The sequence below is a fragment of the Pleurodeles waltl genome, chromosome 2_2 (assembly GCF_031143425.1).
Source record: "Pleurodeles waltl isolate 20211129_DDA chromosome 2_2, aPleWal1.hap1.20221129, whole genome shotgun sequence".
NCBI classification, from domain to species: domain Eukaryota; kingdom Metazoa; phylum Chordata; class Amphibia; order Caudata; family Salamandridae; genus Pleurodeles; species Pleurodeles waltl.
The window spans coordinates 474,877,275-474,898,768 of record NC_090439.1 but is presented as its reverse complement, the minus strand read 5'-3'; the positions used below and the strand labels follow the sequence as shown (position 1 = coordinate 474,898,768).

At 47.1% G+C, this 21,494-nt stretch overlaps 1 protein-coding gene across 3 annotated transcripts in view; it reads left to right on the top strand.

The window, feature by feature from the left end:
* SMCHD1 (structural maintenance of chromosomes flexible hinge domain containing 1) overlaps window positions 1–21,494 on the top strand; it is a 2,128,336-nt gene that overhangs the window by 389,199 nt on the left and 1,717,643 nt on the right. For all 3 annotated transcript variants that reach the window (XM_069219969.1, XM_069219967.1, XM_069219968.1), the window contains exon 12: window positions 8,327–8,510. In XM_069219969.1, the coding sequence (XP_069076070.1) occupies window positions 8,327–8,510 (184 nt within the window). The remainder of the gene's footprint in view (window positions 1–8,326; window positions 8,511–21,494) is intronic.

Below are 21,494 nucleotides of genomic sequence, written 5' to 3'. Positions count from 1 at the left end.
TGTACACAGTCCCAAACACATTGCTGGATCCAACCTAGTTACAGTTCAAAGCATCACACCAGTCACATGGTCAGACCACCATTTGGAAACTTCCCAACATAAAACACCACAAATCAACACACCCAAGACATCTTACATACATCCATCTATCGACCATGGGACAAACTCAATTTTGAAGACTTAGAAACACAACTAACAGCCAACACAGATCTAGATACAATAAATTCTATTCAAAAACTTTGAGTGGCTACAGGAAGCTTTCTATACCAATCCTAATACCACTCGAAAAACTAAATAGGACGAAAGAAAATCAACAGCTTGGAGAAATACAGAACTGAAAAAGATAAAACAACAAATCAGAAGGCTTCAGCCAACCTGGCTCAAAATAAAAACATTCAAGACAAACTTCACCCACGCAAACTTAACAGAATATACAAATCATCAATCAAAAAAGCTAAAAAATAAAAATAAAAGTACTACTCAGAATTCAAAATGCAAAATCAGCAAATTAATATATATATATTTTTAATTCTCAACTAATTTTGAAAACCTTAATGCATGAAAGGATCTCATCCTATTACTCAAGATTTCGCAGACAAATTGGCAAATCATTACACAACCAAGGCAAACACATTAAGCCAGCCCTGCCTCTGCACACCCTCAAACAAATATCACTAAGTGAATTTATGGATTTGGTCAAAGCAAGCAGGCCTTCTGACCCTTGTCCAGCACACATTTCAGGAACATACTTCTATCTACCTCTTCTACCATACCAGTAAGAAGAATAATCTATAATACTTTAAATAGGGGAACCTTTCTTAAAGACCTTAAAAAGGCATACATATGCCCATTGTTAAAAAAAAACAAAAAAAAAAACCTGGACCCACTTAACTCAACAACTACAGATCAATTAGAAATGGACCTTTCCTGGGCCAACTGATAGAAAGAGCAGCATTCGCCCAGATGTCACAATTCATTGAGGATAACTCCATACTTTCAGACTACCTGACTGGATTCTGCCCAGGAAGAGGCAAATAATCTCCACTTATCACCATCTGGGATGATATAAAAGCACATTCAACCTCAATGGAGTTGCTGCACTACTTCTCTTTGACCTCTCATCTGTATTTGCAACTATTGACCATGACACACTAATTCAGACTCCACAAAGCCGGCATTTAAGGAACTGCTCTCGCCTGGATCACATCCTACTTAAAAAAAAAAAAAAAAAAAAAATGCCATCTCTTCTCCCCCTTTCTTGTCCAAACCCTACTTCACAAAAGCAGGGATCCCTAAAGGATCAATAATCTCACCTATGCTTTTCAGCATCTACATGAGGTCATTATTGGAATTGTTCAGTTTATTTCAACTCACATGCTACAACTATGCAGATGACACACAAATACTCCTTAAATTGAAATGCCCCAAAGGCATTGGAAACTCACAAATCTTCATTTGCCTCAGAGCCGTTGATCAGTGGATGACCTGGAGCCATCTCAAACTGAATGCTTCCAAAATGGAAATACTCACATTCGGTGACTGGAAAAATATTACCTACTTTGAGCCTGGCCTGACAATCAGGGACCAACTCCTCAAGTATCCAAGGAAGTTAAAAACCTTGGAATTGCCATGAACTCCAAGTTAGCAATGAATGCCTAATTGGACAAATTAGCAAGATCAAGCCTCATTACCTTGAAAACTCTGCGACACATCTTCTCCCACCTCGGCTTGCCACACAAGGTCCAGGCGACTATCTCTCTTGTACAATCTAAATTGGATTACGCCAATGGCCTCTACCATGGATCATCTCTATCTACTATGAAAAAACTACAATACCCACATCTCCCTGCCTTGAGGGCACTACATTGGTTATCAATTGCCAGAAGATCCACCTTCAAGCTGCTTTGTATCACCACAAAGCAATACATGGAACAGGACTGCTTTTCATCAGGAAAGAAAATCACCAAATACATTCAACAAAGAAACCTCTGCTCAAGATTGGCACCTTGCCTTAAAACACCACCATACAAGACAAAGACAATAGGTGGTACATCCTTCTCTGACAGAATTCCAGAGTTTGGCCGCTTGAACAGTCACCAGATCCTCGGGGTCTGTGCATGTTCCCAACACTCCCACCACAAGACAGCTCCAATACTCTTGATTAGATTTATCACAGAGTCTAAGAGTCCAAGTGTTTGGAAGGGAACAGCTGGGAAGGAGACCCGTAGGAAGCAAAAGTTAAAACACACAGTATCAAAATTACATCACAAGAAATCGCAACATGAATTTGTGCAGATTTTCACATAGATAGTAAACACCATAGAAGGATTGTGCACCATGAATAACACCACGTAGATTCGAGGAATAAATCACCCTACTTGTCAACTCGAAAACTTCCAAGTAAATGCCTTAGAATGGAAGCGCACAATGAATAACATGAATTAAGCACGATTAAAGAATCGCGTGTCTTGCCGATTCGAATGCCACCATGTAACTGCAAAGGAATGGTAGCGCACAATGAATAACATGAATTAAGCATGAGGAAAGAATCGCGCGTCTTGCCGATTCGAATGCCACCATGTAACTGTCAAAGGATGGTAGCGCACAATGAATATCAAGGGTTAAATTACAAGAACATGAATCGCGCGTCTTGCCGATTCGAATGCCACCATGTAACTGTCAAGGAATGGTAGCACACTATGAAACTCAAGGGTTAAATCACAAGAACATGAATTGCGCGTTTTACTGATTCGAGTATTAGCATGCAAACGCCCAAGCGCACATTCACATGTGCAAGAGTTAAAAGGTTTATCATGCAATCATTAGGCCCAAGAACTAGAGCGTCCTCGATAACGGGGTCGGTGCCCAGCCCAAACTCCGTCTTAGCGCCCTGATTAAGGATCACCAATGTAAATGAAGGGCAGAGGCCTGGAAGATCAAAGTAGGCCACCGGAACAGGAGCTCAGGAAGTTGCTGTTGCTCTGCACCGGGACCTCTGAATAGTGAGCACGTGGAGCTGGGCTGGCTCTCTTATATAGAGTCTTGGCCCAGCCCACAAACCACACCCAGGCATGCTGTAGGGAAAGCTTCTTGAAGGCCCTGGAAGGGGACCACACCCTGACACAGTCTGGAAACCTGCAGCAGTACATAGCATGTGAACAGTATTTATATGCATGCTGAACATAAGTCTTTAAGATTAAACTCTGCAATGCAAAAGGTTAAACAATGTCATATCATCACAATGCATAAAATATGTTAGCTTGAAACTGTTGGGTTTTTGCGTTCTTGTCGCCCGTAGAGCGTGCACTGCCCTGATGTTGACAAATTCATTACCCCCAAATATAAGATGCAAGGATAACTATCTTATCTTCAGAGGACTATTCAAAAGTTGTCTCTTTCCTTCATAACCACGATATCCATGGACTGCATATACCTATGTTAGAAAACATTTATAATCTGATTATGTGTGCAGTTTTACACTGCCATTCTGCACTGGTAAAATAACCCTTTGCCAGGCCCAAACCTTCCCTTTTTATCCATATGTCACCCCCTCAGATAGAACCTGGACAAGTCAGAGGTCAAGATGCAATGTGTTTAAAAGATAGGAAGTGTGTTTAGGTTTTACATGTCCTGGTAATGAAAAACTCCCTTATTCGTTTTTCAGTCCTGCAAGGACCATCTTTCTCATAGGATAACATTGGAATTGCCTTATCATTATTATTATAATATATAAGCATAATTTCAAAATGGGAAGAGATAATTCCTTCAAGTTTGGTGTCTCTGGAATCACAATTTAAAATCCTAACTTCTAATGAAGTCAGATTTTCATTTGTAATTCTGAAAATACCGCTTTTAGAAAATTGTCATTTTCTTGCTTTAGCCATTTGCTGTCTGCTGCTTGTCTCTGATCATATGTCTGGGGTGGGTGACAGCTGGGCTTTGTGTTTTCCCTCTAGACAGCCATACACAGTGGGAGCTTAGGTGTGACTTAATGGACCATCCTAGCAGGATGAGAAGGAGGAGCTGGACCCAGCCTCACTTAAACCTGAATAGACTGAATCCCATACCCACACAAACAACAGCATACTGTAGTGAGTGTGGAGCCAGGGCAGGACGGGCTGGGCCTCTGTGCTCTTCAAAGACCTGTGTAGGAAGTTGGCTCTGTATGTACTATTTCAAAGTAAGAAATAGCATGCACAGAGTCCAAGGGTGCCCCTTAGAGGTGAGATAGTGGCAAAATTAGATAATTCTAATGCTCTATTTTGTGGTAGTGTGGTCGAGCAGTAGGCTTGTCAGAGGGTAGTGTTAAGCATTTGTTATAAACACACAGGCAATAAATGAGGAACACACACTCAAAGACAATTCCAGGCCAATAGGTTTTTGTATAGAAAAATATATTTTCTTAGTTTATTTTAAGAACCACAGGTTCAAGATTTACAAACAGTACTTTACATGAAAGGTATTTCACTCAGGTATCTTAGGAACGTTGAATCATCACAATAGCCTGTACAGTTTTGGCAAAAATGGCAATAAGCTATTTTAAAATTGGACACTTTGTGAAAAGTATTTGTTAGTTTTTCAGGTAAGTAAAGCACTTACAGGGTTCATAGTTGGGTCCAAGGTAGCCCACTGTTGGGGGTTCAGGGCAACCCCAAAGTTACCACACCAGCAGCTCAGGGTCGGTCAGGTGCAGAGGTCAAAGTGGTGCCCAAAACGCATAGGCTTCAATGGAGAAGGGGGTGCCCCGGTTCCAGTCTGCCAGCAGGTAAGTACCTGCGACTTCGGAGGGCAGACCAGGGGGGTTTTGTAGGGCACCGGGGGGGGGACACAAGTCAGCACAAAAAGTACACCCTCAGCGGCACAGGGGCGGCCGGGTTCAGAGTGCAAACAGGCGTTGGGTTTGCAATAGGTTTCAATGAGAGACCCAGGGGTCTCTTCAGTGATGCAGGCAAGGGGGGGCTCCTCAGGGTAGCCACCACCTGGGCTAGGGAGAGGGCCACCTGGGGGTCACTCCTGCACTGGAGGTCGGATCCTTCAGGTCCTGGGGGCTGCGGGTGCAGTGTCTTTACCAGGCGTCTGGTTCCTTGAAGCAGGCAGTCGCGGTCAGGGTGAGCCTCTGGATTCCCTCTGCAGGCGTCGCTGTGGGGGCTCAGGGGAGTCGACTCTGGCTACTCACGGGCTCGCAGTTGCCGGGGAGTCCTCCCTGTAGTGTTGGTTTTCCGCAGGTCGAGCCGGGGGCGTTGGGTGCAGATTGGAAAGTCTCACGCTTCCGGCGGGAAACATGTGGTCTTTAAAAGTTGCTTCTTTGTTGCAAAGTTGCAGTTTCTTTGGAACAGGGCCGCTGTCCTTGGGAGTTCTTGGTCCTTTTAGATGCAGGGTAGTCCTCTGAGGCTTCAGAGGTCGCTGGACCCTGGGGGACGCGTCGTTGTTGCAGTTTTTCTTGAAGTGGGCAGACAGGACGGTAGGGCTGTGGCCAAAGCAGTTGGTGTCTCCGTATTCTCTGCAGGGCTTCAGGTCAGCGGTCCTTCTTCGTCTTCAGGTTGCAGGAATCTCTCTTGCTTGGTTCTGGGGGCCCCTAAATACTCAATTTAGGGGTGTGTTTAGGTCTGGGGGGTTAGTAGCCAATGGCTAATAGCCCTGAGGGTGGCTACACCCTCTTTGTGGCTCCTCCCTGAGGGGAGGGGGGCACATCCCTAATCCTATTGGGGGAATCCTCCATCTGCAAGATGGAGGATTTCTAAAAGTCAGTCACCTCAGCTCAGGACACCTTAGGTGTTGTTCTGACTGGCCAGTGACTCCTCCTCCTTGTTTTTCTCATTATCTCCTCCGGCCTTGCCGCCAAAAGTGGGGCCGTGGCCAGAGGGGGTGGGCATCTCCACTAGCTGGGATGCCCTGTGGCGCTGTAACAAAGGGGGTGAGCCTTTGAGGCTCACCGCCAGGTGTTAGAGTTCCTGCAGGGGGAGGTGAGAAGCACCTCCACCCATTACAGCCTTTTTTACTAGCCACAGAGTGACAAAGGCACTCTCCCCATGTGGCCAGCAACATGTCTGGTGTGTGGCAGGCTGACAAAACTAGTCAGCCCACACTGGAAGTCGGGTATGTTTTCAGGGGGCATCTCTAAGATGCCCTCTGGGTGTATTTCACAATAAAATGTACACTGCATCAGTGTGCATTTATTGTGCTAAGAAGTTTGATACCAAACTTCCCAGTTTTCAGTGTAGCCATTATGGTGCTGTGGAGTTCGTTTATGACAGACTCCCAGACCATATACTCTTATGGCTACCCTGCACTTACAATATCTAAGGTTTTGCTTAGACACTGTAGGGGCATAGTGCTCATGCACCTATGCCCTCACCTGTGGTATAGTGCACCCTGCCTTAGGGCTGTAAAGCCTGCTAGAGGGGTGACTTACCTATGCCATAGGCAGTGTGAGGTTGGCATGGCACAGGGGTGACTTACCTATGCCATAGGCAGTGTGAGGTTGGCATGGCACCCTGAGGGGAGTGCCATGTCGACTTAGTCATTTTCTCCCCACCAGCACACACAAGCTGGCAAGCAGTGTGTCTGTGCTGAGTGAGGGGTCCCCAGGGTGGCATAAGACATGCTGCAGCCCTTAGAGGCCTCCTCTGGCATCAGGGTCCTTGGTACCAGGGATACCAGTTACAAGGGACTTACCTGGATGCCAGGGTGTGCCAATTGTCGAGACAAAGGTACAGTTTTAGGGAAAGAACACTGGTGCTGGGGCCTGGTTAGCAGGCCCCAGCACACTTTCAAATCATAACTTGGCATCAGCAAAGGCAAAAGGTCAGGGAGTAACCATGCCAAGGAGGCATTTCCTTACAACCTGTCTTTGAAGTCTCCCCCACATCAAAGGCACCACTGGGTGGGTATAAGAACTTGTCCTCAGACACTACCACTTGTAGTCCTTTTGGACTTGTGCATACCCTGTTAGGAAGAAGTACTGCCAATCAGCTGGACTGCACTCTCTTGGACTCCTGCTTTTCTTTCCTGACCTGCTACCTGGGTGAGAAGGACTAGCTCTGCATCACTTGAACCCAGAATGACTCCAAGGGCTAGTTGGCTGGCCACCTGATCTGAAGCCTTGGGGGACATGAGAATTCCAACCAGCCTTCTTCTACACTTGGACTCTGCCATCTGTAAGTCTACCCTGCCCCAGTCTTGGACCCTTGGAAGTGGGCTTAAGATGCTTTATTAACCATACTGACACATCGCCTCTGATGAGCGGTGCATCCTCGAGCAGAACTGACACAACTCCTCTATGGATCACCGCATCCCTGAGCAGAACTGGTGCGTTGCTGCTGCTGCGTGGATTGGACATGTCATAAGACTCATTGCCACAGCAAATCTGCATTTGAGTTTAACGCATCACATTCTGAACTGCAACAGCGCAACGTTTTTCCAGGTCAAGCGCCTCATATTTTCCTTCTTTGGCAGCGTTGATGCTGCCGCTAAAACTCTGCATCACAGCTTCAAATGTTACTTTGGTTCTGTCCCCTTAACTGGGTCCCTTTAGCCTCCCCACGGTCCATCACTGTCGGCCTGAACTTTTGACTTTGTCCACTCCAGCATGGCCAGATATCCCCAATACCATTTTTTGCTTATTGACTCAATTTTACTTAAAAATGTGAAATTCCATATCTCCAGTTTTTCTTATTGAATGTTTGTCATTTTTGTCTTGTTTTATTTATTAAATTCAGATCTGCTTTTGTAAGCTGGTATGGAATCTTTTTGTGCAGTGTGTTTACTGTTTTGCTATTTGAACAAATACTTTACACATTGCATCTAAGTTAAGCCTGCCTACTCTGTGCCAAGCTACCAGAGGGTGAGCACAGGTTAATTTAAGGTTTGCCTTACACTTACCCGGACTAGCATTGTGGTTGCTACTTGACCAGAGCTCACATCCCGGTCGACCAACTACCAATTTCTTTTAACATAGTTTATATGCAAAAGTTGCTGAACTCCACTCTTTATGGCTGTAAAAAAAATAATTAGATGTTTATATTAAAGGGTAGAACCCAAACAGACAATAGTTACCCCACTACAAGGCTACCAACAGCTTTGTTTTTCAGAGCTCCTAAATTGATATGCATCTTTGTCTTTAATAAAATGCCGTAATAGAACTTCCAATTGGTATAACTCGGGGTTGATAAATTCAACGCTGCACTTAGTACTCTAAGTAACTATGTTATTTTCTATACAGTGCTCATTATGTGTGTTGAAATATTGATGTCAATAAGTATAATGGAAAACAGAACATTTCCTAGTAATTTCTAATTGAACTATACTTTCCTTGTTGGTTTTGAAGCTTTGAATGGTGTGCACCTCCAAAGAAGAGAGCACTTGGCCCCATAGAGTGCTACAATAGAATTTCTGGTGCGTTGTTTACGAATGACAAATTCCAGGTCAGCACAAACAAGCTGACTTTTATGGATCTGGAAATGAAGTTAAAAGACAAAGACACCCTGTACACAAGGATCGTTAATGGGCAGGTGAGAACAGATTGTTGTTTATTTCCTATAAATATCCTGCTGGAAGGTGAATCAGTTGCTTTTTTCACGATTTTAAATTTATTGATAATATCGTGGGTGCAGCGACGATCTCTGCACACTAAAGGCGTATCATTAATGTTTCCTTTTGTTTGTCAATTATTTTTGAAACTTTTCTTTTGAAAGTGTCAGTCAGCATGCTGTTTTCTGATTTTCCGGTCTAGTTAACCTTTCCTACATACTGATATGACATCCCCAATTGCACATTCATAATAGCAGTAAGAAATTGGTTTCTGGGTGTCGACATATATCTTTTCCAGGAGGACATAAAAACAATTAAGCAATAAAACACCACATAGATACTAATTCACTTATTACATTTTTTGTTTTCTTTTTCCTTGTAATGTTTTATTGTTTCTGCACTTTTTGGGATAGACAATGAGGTTCCTTACCTGCTGAACATTGACTTGTTGGTTCATTCACTGCCTAATATGAGTGAAGGCGATAAATGCTGCATTGATGAACTAGCCTATTTATTAGGATAGCAGACAAAGCTCCTTATTTAGATGTTGGCAGTAATGATCCCGCTGTTGGCTTTTCAACTCAAAACCTGTCCGCTGGCGCAACGGTCCAGCAGCTGTATTTAGATGTTGGCGGTCCCATAGATGAATGCCCACATTCTAACCCTGGTCTTCGTCAAGAAAGACAGTCCGCACCAACAGCGCAGTTGGATAAAGTGACTGATGTTGGAACCCCAGACACCCTTCCTGCCCTGCAGATTTCGATGTGCCTTACAGCCAATAAAATAGTGCTGGTCAGACCTCCATGTTTGAGTTGGTGGATTGTGGGAGAAAGGGAGTGCAAGCTCACCTTTTTCCCCCATTTCACCCATCTTTGACTGGACCACACCTGCCATCGCTGCTGCCACCAACACATGCAGAAAACACGTTCCCCAACCCTTCTGTCACCGGACTTGAAGGTAGAAACGCCGCATTGGCAGGTACTTTGGGTGGACACGGAGGGTTTGGACCACTGCAGACTTGTACATGTCACAGTAATTTATTTTTAAAATCACTGTGCTATGCATATGTCGAGGAACACAAGTGGGTCAGACACAGATGGGGACACACTGGCACACAACTGTCATTATGGTGCCAGTATTCCTGAGCGAAATGCTGGCACCACAGTGATGGTACAATCACACCTCTCAGCTGTGTCCATATGTGCACATTGCCAGTTGACCTGTACCTGTCATGTTATGCTGAATGTTGTGTGTGTTAGTACGTGTGTGTGTGTGTGTGTGCAAAGCGACTGACGGGTTGAGGTGGAGGGAGCTGGAGTGGGTGATGTGGTTGTTATGTACGTGTCTCATTTGCATGTGAGACCGATGTTGTGTATGTTGTGTTGCGGTGTGATACGTTCAGGTGAGTATTGTGTGGTGGATGTTATTATGATATGTGTTGTTGTGCTTGTGACTGTGTTTATGTACTTGCGTGTGTAGATGTATTGTGTGTGGGTGCAGTGTAAATGGTGTGTGTGTTTTCATAGATGTATGTCAGTGTTTGTCTTTTGGCATGTACAGGTTGTGTTGGAATAGCAAAGGGTTATTGTGTGTATGTGGTGTGTTGTGTAGCGCGGGGTACAAATATAGCTAAGGGATAGTGTTTGTGTGTCACTTATCTCACTTCCATAGCCCCTGCCATTGTACAAAGTCCACTGGGATCAGCCACAGTCTCCCTCTGTCATAAATCCACTCCATTCAATTTGCTTGCACAACTGTAACATCTAAATACGGAGAGTTGACACAGTTGGTTTGATGGTCTTTTCGGTTCCACTGTCGATGCAGCTTGGTGGTGACACCAACAAGATCAAGATCAGGCCCAAAGCGTCCAATCACTCTTGCAAGCAAGCTCACAACTGAAAAGTGTCAAATCCCAAATTTCACTACAGAATGCAAAATCCCATAATCTTGTGTCCTGTTTTGCATGTTCACCTTCCCTTCTCCTAAAAAGAAATTATAATCCCCTTCCCGTGAACTAAGCAGTAACGCACAAAACCAACATGAAATCAATTAAGGACAAAGTTGCCATCACCTCTCCTCCCCCCCCCACACCACCGAACAAATCACTATTGTCTTCCAGCACTCATCATTCATGAACGCGACCCCCAATACAACTTTTCTTTCAGAGGAGAGAGAGAGAGAGAGAGAGAGAGAGAGACATCCATCCATCCTCTCTTTATTCGTCCTCTGCTTTTCTCATACACCAGTAAAAGCTGTTTTTTCCACGTACTCCCCATTCACAAGTTCTGGACAAACGTGCATTTTTCTTTCCTGGTTTCACCTTTACCCAGTCACACATTTTAAAAAATTTCCCCCCATCCTAACCTACTGTTAATTACGAACTTTATTCTGTCTCATGCACGACTGCTGTCTGCTGCCCTGCCGGAGCGAGATTTGTACTTGCTTCTCTATCCCTCAAAAAAAAAAAAATGTTATTTTTGATAAACAAATGTTTGAGTTTATTGAAGAGAAACATCAGTGGCACAGACAGCCTCAAGGAACTATACAGCAGTACAGTTAAGCGAGTGTAGTACCCACTCCACCAGTAGACATCAAACAAGCAACACCAAGCTATACCTCAAGCAGCCTCAGAAACTGGCTGTTCTTGTCTTGCACACCAGTCCACTCCTTGGCACCTTGGAGAGGGCGGGGGCCTAGGGGGGCATAGGCGATCCCCAACTGATCGCAATCTCTCTTTTGGCCACTACGAAGTCTGTACCCAGAAAGGTACAATCAGTGTCCACAACCCTATCCAGAACATCCAAAAGGATAACCAAGGGGGACAGTGGGACCTCCCACCCTATTATCTCAGTGAGCTCATTCGTTATCGCCAATCAGTACCTCTGAGGCAGGCCCAGGTCATGAGACAGAAGTCAGACGGAGTTTCTGCACATCTAGGACATGCCTGGTTTGATAGGAGTCCTGTGCAATGTCGCCTAGCCATCCAGAATTATGCTCCATATAACTAATATGTCTGTATCAGTCGCAAGCAGGAGGACATAGTGATAGTCATGGGGGCCAACAAAGCATCCCGCCAATCAGCATCTTCAATGGGGCCTAACCGTTGTTCCCATCAGCCTCTAATAGGGGCTAGGTCCCCTAAGGTGTTAATTATCAGTGTTTTGTATATTTGGGATACCCCACCTTTCCCCATTGCTCCCATAACAAGTTTGCCTTCAATCACTCTATATTCTGGCAGTGAGTCTACATGCATGAGATGCATGTAGAGGGTTTGATGGAGTTGCAGATATTTGTAGAACTGGGTGTGTGATAGTTGATAGTCTGTACGAGACCCTGAAGGGACTGCATGTACAAACTATCCCAGACATCTCTAAGATGGGATACACCCACCAGATCCCATTTATCAAACCCTTACAGTGTAGCCACTTCATGCAACCATATACCATGCCAGGGGGGCGTAAGTTGTGTAAGGGTGTGAACCACAGCGTGTGTGCCTTAAGGCCACTCTGGAGGGGAGGAAGGCCATCCTGGCCACTGAAACCATTTTGCTAGAAAGCGGGCAGCAGTAGAGTAGGTCTAAAATGCGTGGAAATCATAGTTGGGTGAATTTGAGACGGTAGGCCGGATCAGACCACCCTCTGTCAAACCAATCATGTATGAAAAGAAGTTTGGAGGCTAGGTATTAAAATTATGTTGGACATGCCCAGTCCCATGTCATAATGGCCTCGATGGCAGTAGTGGAGTGCAGTGCGGTGCCAGCTCCCACCCCAAAGGAATGATAATCTGTCCAGGGCCCAGAACCAGGCACGCAGTAGAGGTATTGGGATGTTTTGAGACTTATTTAAGAGTCGTAACAGAACCATTGTTATTTATAAAGCTATACTACCCAAGACATTGAAGGAGAGGGCCTGCCACCATGCTAAATACGCATTCGCTTTCTGAATCAGAGGCCTGAGGTTCAGAAGCCAGGTGAAGTTGGGAGAAGGGACACCCAGGTGCCCAGATACTTAAAGCTTAGACGATGAATGGGTACTTCTTCGTGTCAATCAAAGCAGTCGCGGGATGGGGCTAAGGGCACCAGAATGGACTTAGATAGATTCCTGTAGAGACCAGAAGCAGCCTCAAAACAGTCAAGGTGGTGAAGGCACTTGGGGGTCACTGATAGCCGAATTTGGCAAATATAGGAGGATGTCATCAGCATAGAGAGCTATGCAGTCTTCATATCCGTGTCTGATCTCCGTCCACATAAGAGAGGGTCTCCTCTAATCACCTGTGCCAGTGGCTCAATCTCCAAAGCGAAAAGGAAGGGGGACTGGGGACAGCCCTGTTGGGTGCCTCACTGGATGGGGAATGAACATGAGAGAGTGCCATTGACCTGGATCCGAGCTGTGGGATTAATGTACAAAACTAAACTGGTCTTTAGAAGTGCGGCCCCCACGCCGGACTGTCGTAACACCAACAGCAGATAACCCCAGCCGTCTGTATCAAATGCCTTCTCAAAATCAATAGGTAGCGGCGCTATATCGGAAGGCAAGTGGTGTCGGTGAGCTAGGGCCACATGGAGGCGACAAATACAGTGCCTCGTTCCACTGGTGGGCATGAATATACACTGGTTAGGGCGAATTAAGGTAGAAAGTACTCTTTTCAGCCAAGCCGCCAAGTTCATTGAATAGATCTTCACATCTCCTTTAATAAGGTAGATTGGACGATAGTTGAAGCATGACCGAGAGGGAGGGTGAGTTTTGTGGATAACCACCATGGTGGCCGTTTCCATGTCAGATGGTAAGGTAACCAAGGGGTCAACCTCTCCATAGAGGGCCAGGAGCTCAGGGAGCCAAATCTCCCGAAGTGTCATGCAGTATTCAGTAGTCGGAAAGCCGCCCGGGCCAGGGATCTTATTAGCAGCCATGGCGGAAATTGTAGGGGCTGTTTCTACTAGTGTGATAGGTTCATCCATTACCTGTGTCTCTGCAGGGGACAGTCCGGGAAGAGGCACCTCTTCGAAAAATTGAGCGGAGTAGGTATGCTCAACCGTCTGAGAGGGAGCATACAATGTTTGGTAGTAACAGGCAAAGCACCCGCAGCCTCGGGTGAGAGCGTAGTGCGTTTCACACCCATCTCATCGATAATTTCTGGAATGATCCTGGAGGCTTGCTGGTGGGAAATTAGCCAATAGAACAGCTTCCCATTTTTATCACCCCAGCCATATATTCACACCGTGGATGCCCACCACAAATGTTTGGCAACCTCCATAGCCTGGAGGCGTCTCTCTTTCCTCAGCAGTGAAAGCTGACAGGAAGCCGCTTCCTCTGGAGTAAGTGCCAGGGTACCCTCTAGGGGCAGAGCCTGGGCCTCTAGCCGAGTAATGTGCTCCAATTTGTCCCTCTCTTGAGATTGTATATAGTTTTTGGCATGACCTCACATCACCACCTTGCCAGGTGCCCACTGAGGTGACAGTATCATCGTTTATTGCAAAAATAATCCTGGGGCTTCCCCTGCAGAAACTGGCAACGGGCCTGGTCTTTTAAGTACCACTTTTTAGTCGCCACATGTGTCCCATACCCGTTCGGTGGGGGCCAATATGAAGAACCAAAGGAGCGTGATCGGAAATGCCAGTCAGAAAGGCATTGGGACATGATCCATCTAGATGCGGGAGTGGGGAAGAGGCAAGAAGTGTCCAAGTCAGGACTGCTGTGAAGTTATCCCCTATCATTGTTATACCCCGCGTAAGGTCCATGATAACTTTGGAAAGATCATCCAATAGCAGCGAAGAGCTGTTGGGGGAGTGTAGATGCTCAGATGATTAAGTATGCGTCCCTCAATCAGACCGGTGATGGCTAAGAACTGACAATGTCAATCCTTCACCACTCGGGTGACTGTCAAATGGAAGAAACCGTGCATTAGTATGCCCACTCCTCTAGAGCCCAGGGCGAAGCCCGCGTCATATACCCTATCATACCCTTCCCATTCTAGAAAGGGACAGCTGTCGCTCAAAAGATGATTTTCTCGAAGCATCAGGGATGTCAGAGTGGTGTTGTTGGGCAAATGTCAATACAACTGTACGTTTTATTCTGTCCAGGAGCCCGTTAACATTCCAGGACAGAGACTTTATATGTGCTGCCATGGGAACCAGTTAAGATAGGTAAGTATGTCAGAGGGACAGTTCTCCCCTCCCCAAGAGGTACTCCTATCCAGTGCCACTGCAGTGAAAACAGAAAGAACATGTCATTTGTTCCCTGACGGGGATCTGCGTCAATACCTGCAAAAAGGTTCAGATTAAAACAGAAACAAATATCCAAACCATCAACAATAGAATGCAAAAACCCTATAACTATCTATTACCCCAACTCCCTTCCCACCCCACACTTCCCCCAGAAGTATTTGTCTCCCTCTTAAAGCAATTCCAACCAAAGAACAAAAGTAAAAAATAAAAATAAAAATGGTTTGTGGTTGACCCCTCCATAAAGTAAGATATTACGTAGCAATCAGATCAGGGTAAATGTGTTCAAGTGTGTGTCTCTGCAGGTGTTTAAGCCTGGGCCTGAAAAGAATATCATAGCGCAGGACTCTGGGAGAGGTCTGTGTCATTATGTCTCCAGCCGACCCAAAGAGTCCCCCTCCGGGGGAGCCACTTGGGTTGTGTCGAAGATGGCCGGCTCCTCCCCCTCAAACGTGGGCAGGAGGGGACAGCAAAATGGAGATTTGGGGCATTCACAGTGGTGGGGCACACGCCCCCACCTGCAGCCTGATAGGCTGGCCTCCTTCCAAGTGCCTTGAGAGGCCCGCTGCATCAGGACCACTCGTCTCTAATTCCCCCCCACCACCACCAACCTCCAGGAAAGGCCACAGAGGGGAGCACATTGCACAAGGGTAATAGTCTTCCCTCCAAGGCAATCAATCAATCAGTGATTTGTATAGTGCTGGGGTCTCAAGGCAGTGCCTGTGACAGAGGTGGCCGATCTGGGCCGGTCTGCAGGCTTCAGCTCCCCCAGCAGAGTGTCTGACAGAGGGCCCCTGTCGCACCTCGGCTCCAGCCAACTGCAGGCAACTTTGTGGGTCTCCATTTTAGGGTGGGGAACCTGAGTGGCGGTCCCCTCTCTTCAGGTCACAAGCCTGTACGGGCCCCATTCGGACCCCCGCCCGTCCGGAGAACCCATCCCAGGTCCGCCTCCCAATCACTCCTCCACTCCCCATGTGCCAATCTCAGGAAGGAGTGGGAGGAGGCCTGTTCAGAGTTTAGGCCAGTGCCCTCATTATGAGCATAGCCGGAGTAGGTCCTAGGGCACGTCCCAATCCCATCTATCAGTTACGACCCCCAGGTGAAGGCAGCAGGCCTCTCAGTGCCCCACAGTTAGCCGGCACCCGCCCTGAAGTCAGAGGTGGCGGCACAGGGCAATGAGGGGGAAAAAAAAGGGGGGAGTCTCCAATGCGGGCTACTGACTCCTTGGGGCCGCTTGCGTGTTCCCCCTTCACTTGGCCTGCCGGCCAAGTGAAGTATGGGAATTGTCAGGTGAAACGAGCCTTCTATATCATTCTTGGCATGGGCAAACTAAAAACAGCCCTGCGTAGCCTTATGGCTCCTCAATTATCAACTCTGCGCTGTGGGTCATTCACCAGGCTTCTTGTACTCTCAAGAGGTCGTGCCTTCTTTCAGTCATTCATGCCACACCGTGGTCTTCTCAGGGTGAACAGAACATCTGTGTGGTCTGCTCTTCCTTTCGCCCCCGAGACTCACTCCCTCTCCTTCATACCTAAGGGCTGATCAGTGTGACCCGCCTCTGTGGTTGTCCCAGTGCACAGCTCGGCTGCTGTGGACTCGCCTTGCTACAGGGACTTGCGGGTGGCCTGCCTTTTATCGCAACACCATCAGTATCAACTGCACCGGTCAGTACATTATTAGTGCCTTGAATGTTTCGTTCAGGGCAAGCGGGTTTTGGGTGGGTCAGAGCCCCCAATACATTCCCTTGGGACAGAGGGGCGGGAAGAGATCAGGTCCTCTGCCACACTCAGTGCGATGTAATGTAGGCCTCAGTCCCCGCTCTGTAAATTGCAGCTTCTCACACTATCTTTAGCTGCAATCCTCAAAGGCAGACGAACATCGTCAAGACAGTCTGCACCTTCTTGTGCCCCCAGGAGGCAGGCCCCCGCTTCTCTGTACCTGTTTGGCTGTCAGCGCGACCCTCTGTCAGCCTCCGGTCCAGCACACGATGTGACCCTAGCGGTCCCAAAGCACCTTAGGGACCTGCAGTCGGTCCGCCTTTTTCGGTTAGTTGCACCGGCTGCCAACTTTGTCCCGATGCGGTGCACTGCAGTGGTGGAGCAGTGGAAGTGTCCACAGTTATTCGTCCCCCTATCTGGCCCCGTACCAGGCAAGATTGTGCTAGGGGAGCTGCTGCCGACCACTACATTTCATGCAGCTGCCATTTTAGATGCAGACGGGTAGACATGCAGGAGGCATGTGTAGGTCGGCTTAATGTACAACACCACTGTGTGTTGCTTTTTTGGAGTGCACGAACCTCCAGCACCCTCTTGCACACCCTATCCCTCGTTTTTAGGGCAGATGTGTGCCAGATGTCAGGAGGTTTGAAGGATTTGGAGTGCCGGAGCTGCACTGTTTTGCTTTTAGTTTGATTTTTCTGTACATAACCTTCTACAACTGTGACACTAGAGGTTAGTGCTCACAAATGGACATCACAGCTACAACATCATATTTTTGCATTTCAGGACATTACCCACATAAGTCAACAAGTACAATTCCAATATTAGTCATTTGCCTGCTACTAAGGTACAACAGCTTACATCTGGATCCCAAACGGCTCAGAAGGGATAGTGTTACACGCCAGTGTTAAACACTCAAGAATATTACCCAAGACATCAGGCTGGATCTGAAAAATCAAAATCAGTACTCCTGCATGTCATTAGTTGGAGTTGTGCAGCTCTACACTAATGTTGTTAAGCGCCTGAAGTGACGAGGGGGCTGTGCATTAGCACCACTAGGTGTGCTGACGTCTGTTCCTTTTTTTCAACACCTTCAGGTGTGAATTGGGAGCTATACTCTTCTTGTCGTTGAGTCTTTTTCTAAAAAATTCTCCCTTTTACCAGTGTGCGAGGGAATTATATCATCTCACAAACTGACATGGTTTAAACTGTTTAAGGACGGTCGCAAACAAATATCTGTGACCGACCCCCATGAGATGAGATATGTCTGTGGTGTCTGGGACCTACAACAAGACTACAGGGCCTGCCACAAATGAGAGATATGCAGGACAAAATGTCTAAGTGGGAATCTGCCCCTCCCACTGCTCTCAAATTCCAGAAATGGTGCAGTGGCACCAAAGTGCCTCTCTAGCTTGCTCCCGAACTCGATGTTGCAGCAAATAGTGACTCTTCTCGTCTTTTTGAGAAGAAAGCAGCTTGGCCTAGCAACATTTAAAGTAAAGTTCTGGCACTTTACGTTCCCTGGGACTGTCTGCTCTTACCAGGCACTTTACTCAGCATTTGTGCATTTGCCAGGGCTTTCCAATATCAGCAATGCCAGACCCCACCACTGGTGGCTCTGCTCCCAGAGACAATGTTCCAGGCATTAGGGACAACGTTTGGCTCATTCTGCCACCCCCCACTGGGAAGAACAACAACCAAACCACTTTTGTGAGTCCTTTTCTACACACACTCACCCTGTAGGAGGCAGGATCAGACATTTCCTCCAAGGATGGCGAAACATCACTTTGGATACCTTGTCACACAGGGCCAAGCATTTCCATTTCTGTCTCCCCTGCCCCACCTTCCACCCTCATCAACTCATCTGAATGAGAAACACATGGCTGTTATGCAGCAGAAACTGCAGGCCCTGTTGGCTAAAGGAGCCATAGAACGGGTTCTGGCTTCAAGAACAGGATCTGCCTTTTACTTCCTCTACTTACTTGTCCGGAAGGAGGACAGAGATATTTGTCCTATTTTAGATCTCTGCCCTCTCAACTCTTCTCCTGCAGGAGGACAAATGAAAGATGCTTATGCTGGCCCAGGTTTTGTGTACCCTGGATCATAGCGTTGGACCTGCTGGATGCGTATTTCCATATTACTTTCCTACCGACCCTCAGACATTATCTGCGTTTTACAAGGGGCCAAAAGTATTTTCAATTTACACATACTTCAGTTCATCAAAGCCTTCTTGGATATGGTGCGGTTTTGTGCCTTTACTCCAGACTTAAGAGCCTCTGTCCTGGATCTCAGTGCTGGGACTATTGGCCACCTGTATCCTACTAGCCACCAGGGGAGCCTATCGGATTCCATTCAGGTTTTGAATGAGACTGGGACTGGGAAAGATCTGCATTGGTGGCTGGTAGATCACAATTAGCCAATGGCAGGCTCCTCTCCTTATCTTTCCTAGTCTTGACAGTGGTGACAGACACATCAATACTAGATTGCGGGCTATCTGCTTGGCATTTAAGGCCTTCCTACCATCCATCAAGGAGGGTCTAGTACAAGCTGTCACAGAAAACACTACTGCCAATAAGCAAGGTGCAGTGGGGTCTTGGGCCCTGTAGAGGAGGTTGTGTATCTCTGACTAGCCTGGGTATTTCTCTGGTCATCAGTCACCTGGTGGGATCTCTAAATGCCAATATTGACTTAATCAGCTGCCAATGCCTGCTAGATCACTAATGCAGGAGGTGGCACAGGGTATTTTCCAGCAATAGATCTTTCACCACCGCCAAGAATGTGCTATCTCATTAACTTTGTGTGCTAGAATTACTTATTGGGCTCTCTTGAAGACTCCTTCCACCTAGAGTGAAACTGTGGACTCTTGTATTCTTTCCTGCTTCTACCCCTCTTGGCTCCATTTCTGAAGAAGATCAATGCCACCGGATGCAAGCCTTCCTTGTGACTCCGAATTGGACCTGGAGTGTGTTGTATTCAAAAGTTTTGGACATGACCGTTTTTCCCTCCTATGAAGCTGCTGCTTCAGGTGGATCTACTTTTTCAGCAACAGGACAGGTTCCGGCATCTCGGATTCAGCACTCTGCACCCTCCAGCCTTGGAGTTTGAGCAGTTGCTGCTAGTCTCCTTCGAACTTCCCCCTGAGGTCATTAAAGTTATTTTGGCACTCAAGTGCCCATCTTTGATATCGGCTTTCAAACATGTTTGTGGCTTGGTGTGGCACCCGTCATATTGACCTGCTACACCCTAAGCTGTCTGAAGTATTGCTGTTTGGTTTGTCATGGGCCAAGCAAGGACTTGTTTCTGATGGAAATATCTAATGCCAAATTTCTCACTTTGTGAATACCCACAGGCGCCAGACTTGATCCACAGATTTTTCCTCAACAATTCCTTTGTGCGCCAGTAGGTGGAATTGTGCGGTTCTGTGTTGGGGTCCATGCTGTCCCCCACTCCCCCCCCCCCCCCCCCCCCCCTGGCAGTTTGTGAGTATATGTCAGGGTGTTTTTATTGTCTCACTGGGATCCTGCTAGCCAGGACCCCAGTGCTCATAGTGAAAACCCTAGTTGTTAGTGTGTTTTATCTGTCTCACTGGGACCCTGCTAGCCAGGACCCCAGTGCTCATAGTTTGTGGCCTGAATGTGTATCCCTGTGTAGTGCCTAACTGTGTCACTGAGGCTCTGCTAATCAGAACCTCAGTGCTTATGCTCTCTCTGCCTTAAAAATTGTCATTGCAGGCTAGTGACCATTTTTACCAATTCTAATTAGCACACTGGAACACCCTTATAATTCCCTAGTATATGGTACCTAGGTACCCAGGGTATTGGGGTTCCAGGAGATCCCTATTGGCTGCAGCATTTCTTTTGCCACCCATAGGGAGCTCAGACAATTCTTAGACAGGTCTGCCGCTGCAGCATGAGTGAAATAACGTCCACATTACTTCACAGCTATTTTACACTCCACTTAAGTAACTTATAAGTCACCTATATGTCTAACCCTCACTTGTTGAAGGTTAGGTGCAAAGTCACTAAGTAAGAAGGCACCCTGGCACTAGCCAATGTGCCCCCACATAGTTCAGGGCAATTTCCCCGGACTTTGTGAGTGCGGGGACACCATTACACGTGTGCACTACATATAGGTAAATACCTATATGTAGCTTAACAATGGTAACTCCGAATATGGCCATGTAACATGTCTAAGATCATAGAATTGTCCCTCCCCATGTCAAATCTGGTATTGGGGTGCCAATTCCATGCATCCTTGGGGCTCCAACATGGATCTCGGGTACTACCAAACCAGTTCTCTGGGGTTTTCACTGCTGCTACCGCTGCTGCTAACCCACAGACAGGCTTCTGCCCTCCTGGGGTCTGGCCAGCCCAGTCCCAGGAAGGCAGAACAAAGGATTTCCTCTGAGAAAGGGTGTTACACCCTCTCCCTTTGGAAATAGGTGTTAAGGGCTGGGAAGGAGTAGCCTCTCCAGCATCTGGAAATGATTTGAAGGGCACAGATGGTGCCCTCCTTGCATAAGCCAGTCTATACCGGTTCAGGGATCCCCCAGCCCCTGCTCTGGCGCAAAACTGGACAAAGGAAAGGGAAGTGACCACTCCCCTGTCCATCACCACCCCAGGGGTGGTGCCCAGAGCTCCTCCAGTGTGTCCCAGACCTCTGCCATCTTGAATCCAGAGGTGTGAGGGCACAATGGAGGCCTCTGAGTGGCCAGTGCCAGCAGGTGACGTCAGAGACCCCTCCTGATAGGTGCTTACCTGACTAGGTGGCAAATCCTCCTCTGAGGGCTGTTTAGGGTCTCTCCTGTGGACTTCTCGTCAGATAACAAAAGCAAGAGCTCACCAGAGTTCCTCTGCATCTCCCTCTTCGACTTCTGCCAAGGATCGACCGCTGACTGCTCCAGGACGCCTGCAAAACTGCAACAAAGTAGCAAGAAGACTACCAACGACATTGTAGCGCCTAATCCTGCCTGCTTTCTCGACTGTTTCCTGGTGGTACATGCTCTGGGGGCTTTCTACCTTCAGCCT